The sequence below is a fragment of the Aphanomyces astaci genome (genome assembly GCF_000520075.1).
Source record: "Aphanomyces astaci strain APO3 unplaced genomic scaffold supercont1.93, whole genome shotgun sequence".
Classification (NCBI taxonomy): Eukaryota; Oomycota; class Saprolegniomycetes; order Saprolegniales; family Verrucalvaceae; genus Aphanomyces; species Aphanomyces astaci.
In genome coordinates, this window is record NW_009798356.1 from 180368 (window position 1) to 192968 (window position 12601).

Sequence of the window (12601 nt, forward strand, 5' to 3'; positions counted from 1 at the left end):
TGTTTACCGTTGCGCCTAACAATTGTAAACGTTATCGTTCCTAACAAATGGAGACCATCTTAACATTTGGAGGTCACCGAGTACTACGTATGATCTACAGTATATATATTGTGGTGGGGTGCTCAATCGAATCACAGAGAATCGATCGATCGGCCAATCAAAATCCAGATCACGAATCAAGTAGCCAATCAAATTATCCACTCTTGGCCCATTCAACATCGAATTAGTGTGTGACTTCAATTAGTGTGACGACTACCACTGGCCTATATTATATTTGGACATGCAAAGAATGAATCTTGTCAATATGACTTTGTTTACTTTTGCACATGGGTGAGAAAATCCAGAAATAGGTCGGCCGAGTTGCTGCGGTCGCGGTGGTGAGTCTTGAGCACGGACTCGAGTCGCTTGTGTTTGAGTTCGAGGGGCGCCACTTTGACGGGCGACGGCGGCGGCGGCATCGGGCGCAAGGGAACCAGCGGCTCGTTGGGCGCCTTGTTTTGGTTGGGAGGGCGATGGAGCATGTGCCACGCGGACGGCTGGTTCTGGAGACTAAAGGATGAAGTGGACGGCGGTGACATGTCGGAGAAATCGTGTGGCGCCAGACGCCGCGGCGCGTCGGTGATGGAGACCGACGTCTTTTTGGGTCGGGCGAGGCTTTGGACGGGTTTGATGGTTTTCATGCGCTTGGCGAGCACGTCCCGCTGTTTCGCGGCCTGTCGCTGCCTTCGTCGGGACGTCGAGTACCAGTGGTTCTTGATCGCGTTGTCCGTCCTATGTACGTACGACCGTGCGTTGGTTCGATATGATGATCGTTGTCATCGATCGTGGATGGTGAGGAGATTGTACCGGCCGGGAAGGAGCTTGGCGATCTCGGCCCACCGATTGCCGACGCGCGCTTGCGCGGCAAAGATGACCTCGGTCTCGTCTGCGCGCCACGGGGCCTTGTCGATGGTGGGATCAAGGAAGTTGAGCCACCTACACTCATGAGCTCGGGTGCACAGAGGACACATGTACAACCTACCGCGTGCGGCATTGCTTGGGCGTTCGTCCCGGCAATAGCCGGGCAATTCTCGACCACCGTTTGGTGCCGTGGTGATGCACAAACCGGAGGATGTATTCGTCGTCCTGGGACGTCCATTGCCTGCGCCGGTCGCCACCTCGGTTCTTCTCCGTGTCCAAGTCGTCCGAGTCATCCTCTTCGTCATCGTCTAGATCCATGGTGTCATTATCGTCTTCGACGTCCTCCACAGAATGATCCAAATCGCGAATGCCATCGCCGCCGCCGTGCATGTCGGCAAAGGGGAGCGACATGGTGAATACAAAATTGGAGGCAAGTCTCTCAAACTCGATGGGCTCCTGCAATATCTTTCTTCTATCGCACGGTAAATTATACTGTGGAATGTTTCTATGCAAATACCAATATGCGGATTTATTTAAAACCGTGCAATCGTAGGGAACCTTTACATCGATTTGTTGCTTGACCTGTAGAAATCGATATGGGATTTGATTTGCTACAATTTTCACTTGATTAAAGTATTCAACTCTGGCCATTCTGTAACGGAAATACCCCGCGGAGTCAAATTTCCAGCCATTTGATTGGATAGTATTTTTAGGTACAGTACCTGCAGGCTTCAAGCCAATGGTCCAAATCGGAGCGAATACGTTAAACCCTTTAACGCCATTTCAGCAATGCAATCCCTACCTCAAATCGGCGGCAGTGCTTTCCATAGGACGAGCATTGAGCCACAGGTATCAGCATCGGGCAATACCTTGTTCAATGGCCACAAACCCAGGGCCACCCTGGTATCCTAATGACCGTATCCTTGGCATACACTGCTTCTTTAACCTACATACGTTTAAACATATCAGCCAACAGCACCAACTAACGTTTCTGTAGTACTACGTAGTATAATATACTAACGTCCGATTTAAGGTGCACGCGAGTTAGCCAATCAATTTGTAGTCTTTAACCTAACCGCCCAAAAAATATGCAAATGGGTATACAAAGACTAAGCTTAAAATGGTGCACCTTAAATTGGACCGCTTGTTTTAAGCTGTTTGTGGACAAAGTGGAGTGAATGATAATGAATTATAACAGGAATCATATCGCATTCATAACTCCCGAATAGGCCTGGATTTTGGCTTCATGTAACATATTCTCGAATTATAATCCGATACCTACGAGTCGAGTTACATGCCTTCCACGGCAGCGCCTCGGAAAAAGTGTTCTTAAATTGAACGTTACGATTACTATGAGTAATATATATTAATAGTACTGCACGGATTATCTAAACCACTGGAGTCGACGATATAACAAACACCTAGGTTTATGGTGTGAATAGCCAAAACGAGTGAAAAGCACAACAGCTACTAGTACTATAGTAGTACTACGTAGTACTATAATTTGTCCAATAGACGTCCGTTTTCGATAATTCTTCAGCCAATCATAACAATGAACTCGGATGTTCTGTTTTCCATAGTAACACCAGTTGCACACCCGTAGTTCCAAACTATTATAGGTAGTGTGATACCGATATATAACCTATGATCATTTAATTGTATTTTAGGACTCTTGTTCGCCTTGGAGGGTGAATTCGCAGTCGGCCGAGACCGACAGCAGAAACCGACCGCACTTGTTTGGCTCCCACGTCGCAGGCATGATCACATAGGACTCATTAAAGACTGGCGGCAGACTTAAGTCCGATATGCTGACGTGGTGCAGCGGCACAAAGTCCGTCTCGGTCCATCTCTTGCCATCCACAACCACCGTCGACGATTCCCGAGTGCCCTTGGACCCTTGAAACAGGTAAAACCCCATCATCGCCCCCACCTACAATACCAAACCCATATATATATTTATTGCATTATTACGATAACCGTCGGATTTCACATATATATATTGTCGATTTGATACAATTTTGGCAATCGAATCGCGCCGACCAAACCGATCCACAATCGATCTGATTGATTGAATTTCATTGATTGGTTAATAATTTTGAGCTCATCTGAAGTAGCCAATCAAATCGATTTAAATTCCAACGAGAAACCACGCCACGAAATTTCACTCGAAAGCACAATATATTGTTGTGTTTATTCAAAACTGGAAGCGACGTGTATCGACACAATCAAATGTACAGAAGAATCGGCAGATATGAATTTAGCCAATCCGATTGCAGGAAACTATCAGTTCAACCAATCAACAACAAATTAGTGCAAGACTTCAATTAGTGTGATGTACATTCTTTTCATGTATACTAACAACGATATAAATATATCGGAAGGATATGATAATAATCTTAAACTAAAAGACACAAACCATTCTATTTAAACATATACATTTCCATAGCATAGAAAAAAAACCAGGTCTGGATCCAACTAATGCGAGATCCAGTCCATCGAAACAATCAAAACTACTATATATCGAAACAATCAAAACTGCTATATATATATATATACACAATCAAAACTACTATATATATATAGATACGATCAAAACCATTAATATATGTATGTATATATATATCGACGTTACCGAATCCTTTTTGCACTTGGCACGCCATTCAAACTCGGACCGGTACAAGTCGATGGTCACGGCCGCCGGTCTTACGCACTTTAACGTGAGGTAAAACTTTGGGTTTTTCTTCCACTCGGCACTCAAGTGGCTGCCACCGGCCGAGCCCGCCTTGTCGCTCCACTCGCCCGCAATCGTCTGCGACAGGGTGCTGGGAATTTCGTCCAACGTCATCGCAGAGGCATCGCTGTGGACTTCGAGGTCATAACCGCCCTCGCCCCGCGCCTCCCCCAACGACGGCACCACCAGCAACCCTAACCATGCTGTAAATAAAAATATATTTTCTAAATATATACACCTTTTGCGAGCCATTCCGGTGGCACTTTGCGGAGAAAGACACTGGCCACGTGCGCACTACTAAAGTCCGACAACACGCAGTACTCGTCCGCTTTAACGAGTAGTTTTCGGCTCGGCAATCCCCCGATCTACGTACAGTACGTATATATATATATATATGGTTTATAATATTTTATATATTATTGTCCATTCGACTTGAAATTCAAGTGGGGGGTTCAATCCAGACAATTGATCCACCAATCAACACCCAGAACACTTGCCAAGTGGGCCAATCTAATTCTCACGGGTCCCCCATTCCACTTTGAATTCGTATGTGACACTGAAAAAAATAGTGTAAACGAAACTCGAATATATGTACTGTATCTTAATTCGTATATTGTCTAATCAATTCGAACCTGGAGCCGTCAGCACAATCGAATACTAGTATGTCTGAAGGGAATGGATTAAAGAACCGCCTAAGCCAATCAAATCACTCGTCCAATCTAATTTCTGCCAATCCAAACGTTGATTCGGCCAAGCCCCTCTCTGCCTTGGGCAAAACCACATATACCCCAATCTTTGTATAGTATATATAGTTTGTACAAGCTTAAATGAGATCCAATGGATTCGAATGTATTTGGCCAAATCACTCTCAACTCCACTTAATTTAAATGCACAATATGATATACAAGAGTCATACCACGGTAGCGTACTCCACAGACGCCTTCTTGGGGTTGACAGGCTCGCCTAAAAAGTTTGTTTTTTCCTTTTTTTTGCCCAGCTGCTGCTGCGCGGCTGACTCGTCCGCGTCGGGCTTGACGATAGCCAGCCCAATGAGCTGCCCCTTGTCCTTCTGGTGATCTCGGCGGTGTCCTTTGGCTGTACTTTTGAGCCCCGTTCGCTTTAGCACGAGCTTCAAGTCCACGGGCTTGGACGCGCCGATACATCGAAGTAGGTACTGCGGGTTCTGGCACCAGTTCAAGTTCTCCACGCCTGTAAAATCATATATTAGCATTTACAACGAGTAAACGGGAGCTCGAATTTGCAAGGGTGGGGGGATTGGGGACAAATCACCAAGATATCAACCAAAACAAGAGTATGATTGGCTAAAATGCATTGTTACAAAGATATGTCTTCAACTGAGTTGAATATATCATATTTCGAAGGTCCGGCAATTGTTTGCACAATATATTAATAGTCATTGAGTTCAAATACAGGCGGCACGAAAGATATAAAGACACGTATGTAGTGTATGGTTGAAACATACAAATCTATGTATAAATTTATGTATATATATATATATATATCTACCTGAGGTCAAGTGGTGCACCAACGGTCCGCCGGCGTTGGTATTCCCGTCGTCGTCCACGCGCCACCGGCCTGAGCGGGGTGCAAGTAGTAAGCATCGATTACTACTAGTATTACTAGTAGTAGTAGTACCTTGGACCACGAGCGTGTTCAGGGGCATCAGCGAGTCGATTTGAACCGGTTTCGGGCTAAACACGCGAAAGAAAAACTCCATTTCCACGCCGCCATGGTCCGTGTACGGAACTACGTGAATAATATTGTATTCGGTCAAATATAATATATCAAAAATACTAAAAAAAACAATAAACCTCAAAACCCATCCTCTAAAGGTACACGTATTTAGCCAATCAGATTGCAGGAAATCAACACCAAGATCCAACTAATATTAATAGTGTGTGACTTCAATTAGTGTGACTACGACCGCCGCAAGACAACTTTTGACATAGTTCCAACAGATCGATCAATTCCAACTTATAGGTACAATAATATTAATATACCATCCGCTAGTACCAACCCTACTGCATCGTACTTCTATAACACCAAATATACATAGTACAAGTGGTATTGTGAATTCGCTATTAACTTAATCAATATTGAATCACGCTGGAGTTCTGATTGGTTGAATATACTTGTCCTTTCTGCAAGAGCCAATCAAATCCAATCAAAAATGGATTAGCCAATAGCGTCGATTCGTGATTCGATTCGGCGAGTTCATTCAATTCGACGGGGTCTGGAAATTCGTACTACCAAATCCACCATAACCACATTTCGAACAACCAGTAGTCATTCAGTCATCATATTCTATAGATCATCACATCCTACAGATCATAATTCTAATTATTCTAGTTATGATCTGTAATAATAATAATAGTAATTAGAATAAGACTCCAAATCTAGACATACTGAAGATATACGCCACGTCCGGCTCCAACACGACGCTGCCTTTGGAAATTTCTCGCTCTGGATGACATTTCTCCCCGCCCGTCCCCGTGTGTCCCTCCGCGACCACCGCCAGTTTGTCCCACTCCCAAACCATCGACGCCGCCACGGGTCTCTTTTTCACCTCCAGAAGCACAAAATTCACGCCAAAGTTATCCCCCCCAAACACTCGAAAGTCTCGCTGGAGCAGGGACACCACCACCGACGTCTTCTCGGCTACCACAAGGCGGTACTGCGGATTTAGAAACCAGCTCGGCTCCGAGTCTGGCTCGATCAGCCATTTTCGACCTGGAGCCGACGAGCTGGTAGCCTGTGTAAAAGTATATAAATAAATAACAAGGCTAGTAGAATAAAACGAAAATAAAGGAGAGTAAGACCTCGGACGGCGGCTTCATGGGAGGACCCGCCGCGGCCTGCCCAATCCATTCCCCACGGACGCAGTATTGATGGAACGTGGATGGGAAGTTGCGCACGATGTACAGTCTACAACGAATATATATATACAAGTCTAAAACATACAATGCAATCGGATGATATATGTATATACTAGTAGCATGTATACACACTCGTTGAACGCTTCGACAAAGTCTTCCCAAATCATCCAAAATGTGCCGTCGGCTTTGGTGCGGTTGAATTCGCACGCGGGGTCGGCCCTCAACGCTGCTTCGACTTGCAAATTGTCTTCCCATTTGCTACAAAAGAAATATATATATATATATATATATATATATTGAGATATCATGCCACGCATAGTAGTGTTCACCAGCACAAGGGGAAACGTGGAAAATACGTTTTAAACTGTATATATATAAAAGTACATTGTCAAGGCGATTCGAAAGCTGTGGGGTGGTCAGACAATCGATTGACCAATCAAAACCCACAACACGAATCAAGTAACCAATCAGATTATTCTCGCTTGAACCATTCCACATCGATATCGTGTGCGACTTAGATTGGTCGATTTTTGCGTACAAGACAAATTCAGTACAAAAGAATCGATCGATACATTCGGCGAATCAGCACAAAAGTCCAAAGTTTGGGTAAAAGGACAATACTTGACTTGGAGAATGTATGAACGCAACGATTAAATAAATTGTATACTCATAGTCATGGTATATCCTGAACAACCCCATATTACCTATATATAGCACAATGCCAACTCTTTGTATCTCCCAAGTACAAATAGCCATATATACATATATATATTCCCAACTCCTACATAGTATTTGTATCTCCCAAGTACAAATATCCCAATGATATATATATATATATTGAATACAAAACCTGTCGTCGTTGCTCCAGTCGCCTTTCCACAGTCCTTTTTGCCATACATTTTTGAGCTTGACAAACTTGAGCGACCCGAGCTCTTTCACGTGTTGCACGACGTACAAGTGGTTCTTCAAAATGCCCGAGCCTGTGCTTGTATTTTAAATCATTTTCAAATACAATATAAAAATAAATAAAAAACCGTACCCGTCACTTCGTTGTACAGCATCGCCGCCATCTTGAGCTGGACAGTCACGACGCTTTTAAAATTCACATGATTCACCAGTTTAGGCCAGAGTTCGCCCGTTTCAATCAATTTGCGACTGCTATCGCTGGTTAAATCGATTTTCTTTACACTGCCGCCCGTGCAGTCGACGAATGCTTCCAAGATACTCCCGTTATGCAGCACTTCGTAGCTTCCTATACAGGCAGTCGTGACCCATACTATTATATATTTATATATATATTTATATCTCAGGAAAGATTGGCCAATTTCGAAACGTCCTTGCTCCAATGAAGCAAAAATATATCATTTAGCGCTGTGGAAGATATAAACGTTGAGGTACTACTACTAATAATCATCATACTATTAGTTCCTGATGTGGTCGATTCAAAAAAGGACTTTCAAACAACTCGTTTGAATCATAAAAGAAAAAACCAGGCATGGAATATGTATGTAAATTACATATACATGAATCTACAATTCCTTATTTGTCGACCTCGACATAAGCATACGTTATCTATCTATGTATCTATCTATATATCTATGTACGTACATATATATATAGTTTGCTATCTTATCTATCTATATATCTATGTACATATATAGATAGATACATAGAAAAATAGCCCGACTGCGTTCTTCTTGTGTTTCTTCTAAACTGGAGAGACATGCCGAATGTAGTGACACCACCAAATGTGCAGAAGAGTACTATTAATATAGTTAGTTATTAATAGTAGGCAGAAGCATGTAGCCACCCAATCCATATTGCACGAAAGTCCAAAAAATTGCAGATAAATAGTGTGAAACTTCAAATAGTGTGATTGGCATCGATCGGAATTTACAGGTAGGCTATTGTTTCCATACAAAAATCAATACAAAACAAAGAATACTCGCGCAATGGATTTGGAAAAGTCCAGTCCATATATACAATATATTTGGACGGGTGCATACATATATATATATATGGGCAACATTATTACCATGGAATTTCGCATATGCTTTCATCAACAACGGTATAAACACTTCGCTTTTGTCGACGCTGCTTCCGTACAGCCAATGGCCTGGCCGGCTGACGCTGTTGTTGGCTGCTTTGGGTACGTCATCAAGGGACTGTGAATACGGTAGCCGCGTGTCTGTGACGACTTCGAGCCACTGGCAGTCCTTGTAGAACTGACACGTGTAGATGCCGTACGTTTTGAAATCGTGCATGGGCGACACGAAGAGGTTCTCGATCAAGTTGTCGGGGTGTAGCGCCAGCGCCGCAAACACCCCCACCAGCCACGAATCGTTGAGTCCTACATGTACATACGTGATGTCACTGGAAGCAGTGGCAGGAACGTACCCGTTCCTTCCCGCAGCACGCCGCAGCCGGCTGTGCACTTGAAGTAGTCGGGGTCGGCAGTTACGTGGCCCGGTCGGTACCACGCCACGGCCGAGTCGTCGGCAGCGCCGTTGGACGTCCGCTTCGACGAGACGGCATACTCGGGCACCTTGTCAGGGTTGAGGTAGAGAGAGATGGGCTTTGCCGCGAAGTCCGGGTCTTCGTACATGGGAGGAATGTCTCCGCATTCACTCAACATCGCGATCACATTGCGCTCCAGCGTGATGCCCGCGCCTTCGAACTGCATCGTTCGTTGGGGTCGGGAACCGAAAAAGGTATCTGAAACTGGCGTGGTAACTGCTCCTCATGGATCGATGCCATTGGCTATAATATCCAATACAAACGGATAGGATTGGTTCTAGTAGTATGTTCTGGATACGGATTGGCTAAAAACACACTATTAATCTAGTTTGTCTTACACTTATTAATACTGGCAATACTATTAATAGTACCCGGTATTAACGACACACTTGGCCCAATAACAGTAAAAAATACGTGTTGCCAACACGACTTTTACGACGTTATTGGAGTACTACAGTATCGTACTACTATTGTAGTCGTACAGTAAGCGCTATGCGCAACAGAATCGACATATTTACCGTTGGAGATGCTCTTATAACGTGAATGCATTGCTAGATATGCCCCACCTGATATACCCAGCTCCTTCGAATCTTGTCACTCTCCCAGCTACTACCTAGTATGTAGTAGTAGTAGCAAACAATGGAGTATAACGCTTGTTCGACATGCAGGGAAGCTTGCTTGCTGTTAGTCGTCCGTCCACAGATACTTAGCCACATTCGTTTATGTAAGTATTTATGCAATATTGTGCTTTTCACACAAATTTGGACTTTTGAGGGATCCCCTATTTAGGGGCTCTTCCGAGTAACTTTTCAAGACGAACGGAGCCAGTCAGAATCGTTTCCGTCGTGCTTTGCAATCACTTTTTCAAACCACGATGGCGAGTCATGTTTTGGGTATTTATTTGAGCATTCCAAGTAGGTTACGATGATTGGATTAACGTTACATTTTACTTGATTTCAGGATTATGGGGAATTACCTTGCACCATGAAAATGCGAAGGTCAGGTTGGAGGGAACATCGACTGAGGTATTCTCGTCGCGACGATACCAGAGACACCTGCACTTCACCGCAATGCATTTGCGGTCACGTTCCGCTGCGCTACATACTCTTCAGTTTTATTTATATTTTATATGAAAAAAATATAAAGAATTTCAGTTTTTTTTTTTTAGCCCACGATGAACTCTATGCCATTACATGACCGACGAGCGTGCTGGTCCAGCCATGTGCACTCTGTGTAGTACTTCCGAGAAGTGACGAGATGATATTTGACTCTAATCTGTTTCATACTAATCTGAAGTACTTCCCAGAATTTCAGCAAAATTGTAGATGTTGCTATATAACAATTTGGTTTTGAAGTACTACGTAGTACTACGTACAGTAGTACGACGGTACTTGACAGGTATGTGTACTAAACTTTATCCATTGTTTAATACTTACGTATTGTGCATTTCACCCAAACTTGGACTTGTGAGTCAAATACTGTAGCATTAGAATAATCCAATTTAAGCTTATACACACTATGATTTACAAACATTAGTATATATATGGTTTTTGAATCGATTTGACATGTACTGCAGTATACTGCATATATCAGGTTTTGCCCAATGCCGTGGGACTGAACTGAATCAGTACTTTGGATTGGCAGAAATTCACCAGAACGTGATTTGATTGGCTTAGGTCGTCCTTAAATTCGTTCTCGTACAATGTTACTACGTAGTACACATTTGATTCTCCGGTTTCGAATTGATTTGACAATGCGTACTGTAATGTGATCATGCGGTGGCAATTGCAAACTCGTTTACTCCAGTAGTTACCCATTTCACCGGCATATGAGTGTTAACATTACAATTCACTCAGCAATGACAACAACTATGTCATTTTACCATTTGCTTCGCCCTGTTAGTACCATGTTGTTGGGGTCCGTTTGTATGCTGGCTCTAGCTGCAGCTGCCACCTCGTCGGAGGTGAACCTGTCCGTAGTGCTCCCTGGTAATTACGTCGAAGTGACAACGACGATTCCTGTCAACTTGCCCTTTTGCGCGTCGGCCCAGTGGGCTGTGCAAGGCAAGACATACGACGGGCTCACCGCCTGCAATGCCCCGTCCAACTTAGTAGGTGCTGTGCTGCTGTCTGTGAACCCGTTTCGGTGTGCCGAATACAGCTTAACCACGGACGTTCGCGGGGTATTTGGTTGTAATCGGTGCTACTTTGGATCACTTGCGACGCCCACCCAAGTGTTTCCTGCCGAGCATCCCAACAGCCAGAGCAACGTGTTTTACGTGCGAGAAAGCGTTACTGGATCGTATAACATGGCGTCATGCTTGTACACGCAAGACAAGGGCCTAGCATCGCTCTGTGATGTGGTTCATCGCGACTCGATTGGAGGCCCGTCCAACGCCACTTGCATCAAGGGAACACTCGCCACTCCATTTGCCACCCCTTTGAACGACGCCGCTCCTTGCAAGAAGTACGCTGTCGTCGACGGCGAAATCGCTTGCAAATAGGATAAACCAGGGTCGACAAGTGAGCTTGAACACCCCAGCTAATGTTATCACGAATAACGTCACAACAATCAACTGTCCAACGAGTTTGAACTCTCATGTGCAAAATACAGTAAGTACTATAACCTGACAGTTGGCATACACTAGTACTACTAGTATCTATGTTATTAATAATAGTAGTATATACTAGTAACTACTACTTCAAAGTATTATTGTATCGAAGTAATAATAATACTGTGAACGTTAACGTAAAAATGATATTTCACTACATTACACTACCGGTAGTTTTGTAGGTGCGGGTGACAAACCAATTGAATTTTGCTGCAGGAATAGTAAGTATTAATATAGTAATAATATATACTGGACTTATTAATAATACTATTCACGAACGTAAATGTCGAAAAAGGCAAGTAGTACAATGCGAGAAGATAGATGATTAATTAAGGCCCTTTAGTACTGAGCTGCATACATGGATGGAAGGCGATACGCAGCAGGGGGGGAGCTGGGGTAACAGTCCACGGGTCCATCGGCACTTGGAGGGAAGGACCTTCGCTCCCATGCATCTTGAATGCGCTGTTTGATCTCCATCAAGCGTTGGTACGTGTCGTCGTCGACTGCTTCCTCGGGATGGCGGTGATGGTGCTGCGGGCTTGGATAATAATGATGGGTTGGAGGGTATAGGTGGGAGCTTTCCATCTTCATGGATGACGGCAACATCGGAGAACGTCCGAGTGGCGCGTTGATGTTGTTGTTCGCAGTCTGCCGATTTCTTGCAGACTCGGTCGGTGTATTCCGTCGCTTCATCGCGTACAGCTTCTGCACCGAGTTGGCTTTTCGACGGTGCAGTTCGCACAGCGAATGCAGCTTGCCATTCTTGCGTTGGGAGCGGACAAATCGGCACTCCTTGTACGCATAGCGGCAGCGCATGTCCGCGGGTACGTCCGTGGTTGCGGGGCTCGTCGCGCCTTCGCTGCAGTCGGCCGGCGTCATCGTCGTCGCAGCAGCAGGAGATGCCGCCATCATTGCAAAACAGAATATCCCAAAGTGATATTCGAC

At 44.4% G+C, this 12601-nt stretch overlaps 4 protein-coding genes across 5 annotated transcripts; 1 reads left to right on the plus strand and 3 right to left on the minus strand.

The window, feature by feature from the left end:
* Positions 1-229: 229 nt before the first annotated feature.
* Positions 230-1315, minus strand: H257_16876. Of its 2 annotated transcripts, XM_009845469.1 has the most exons (3): positions 1022-1315; positions 847-975; positions 230-771 (listed from the first exon to the last, which is right to left on the minus strand). In XM_009845469.1, exons 1-3 carry the CDS (start codon positions 1309-1311, stop codon positions 315-317), a joined length of 876 nt encoding a protein of 291 aa, XP_009843771.1. In that variant the 5' UTR covers positions 1312-1315; the 3' UTR covers positions 230-314. The 2 variants fall into 2 exon arrangements, with proteins under 2 accessions (XP_009843771.1, XP_009843772.1); XM_009845470.1 differs by having other exon boundaries at positions 248-771; positions 847-1315.
* Positions 1316-2491: 1176 nt separating this feature from the next.
* On the minus strand, positions 2492-9236 carry H257_16877 (hypothetical protein). Its single transcript, XM_009845471.1, has 13 exons — positions 8926-9236; positions 8564-8878; positions 7568-7780; positions 7379-7508; positions 6661-6786; positions 6472-6577; positions 6059-6404; positions 5288-5398; positions 5159-5227; positions 4548-4840; positions 3870-3996; positions 3533-3825; positions 2492-2830 (listed from the first exon to the last, which is right to left on the minus strand). Exons 1-13 carry the CDS (start codon positions 9209-9211, stop codon positions 2564-2566), a joined length of 2682 nt encoding a protein of 893 aa, XP_009843773.1. The 5' UTR covers positions 9212-9236; the 3' UTR covers positions 2492-2563.
* A 1715-nt stretch (positions 9237-10951) lies between these two features.
* Positions 10952-11548, plus strand: H257_16878 (hypothetical protein; the record flags this gene model as incomplete). The annotated part of the gene is made up of 1 exon (XM_009845472.1): positions 10952-11548. The coding sequence occupies one exon, from the start codon at positions 10952-10954 to the stop codon at positions 11546-11548; it is 597 nt and encodes a 198-aa protein (XP_009843774.1).
* A 416-nt stretch (positions 11549-11964) lies between these two features.
* Positions 11965-12580, minus strand: H257_16879 (hypothetical protein). The gene has a single exon (XM_009845473.1). It carries the CDS (start codon positions 12566-12568, stop codon positions 11996-11998), a length of 573 nt encoding a protein of 190 aa, XP_009843775.1. The 5' UTR covers positions 12569-12580; the 3' UTR covers positions 11965-11995.
* Between the last annotated feature and the right edge of the window lie 21 nt (positions 12581-12601).

Coding starts and splice junctions, on each gene's coding strand:
- H257_16876 (XM_009845469.1), bottom strand. CDS start 1,311: ATGTCGCTCCCCTTTGCCGACATGCACGGCGGCGGCGATGGCATTCGC. Junction 976..1,021: donor CCCAAGCAATGCCGCACGCG/GTAGGTTGTACA, acceptor TCATGAGTGTAG/GTGGCTCAACTTCCTTGATC. Junction 772..846: donor GCCAAGCTCCTTCCCGGCCG/GTACAATCTCCT, acceptor GTACGTACATAG/GACGGACAACGCGATCAAGA.
- H257_16877 (XM_009845471.1), bottom strand. CDS start 9,211: ATGCAGTTCGAAGGCGCGGGCATCACGCTGGAGCGCAATGTGATCGCG. Junction 6,787..7,378: donor GACTGGAGCAACGACGACAG/GTTTTGTATTCA, acceptor TTTCTTTTGTAG/CAAATGGGAAGACAATTTGC. Junction 6,405..6,471: donor CCATGAAGCCGCCGTCCGAG/GTCTTACTCTCC, acceptor ACTTTTACACAG/GCTACCAGCTCGTCGGCTCC.
- H257_16879 (XM_009845473.1), bottom strand. CDS start 12,568: ATGATGGCGGCATCTCCTGCTGCTGCGACGACGATGACGCCGGCCGAC.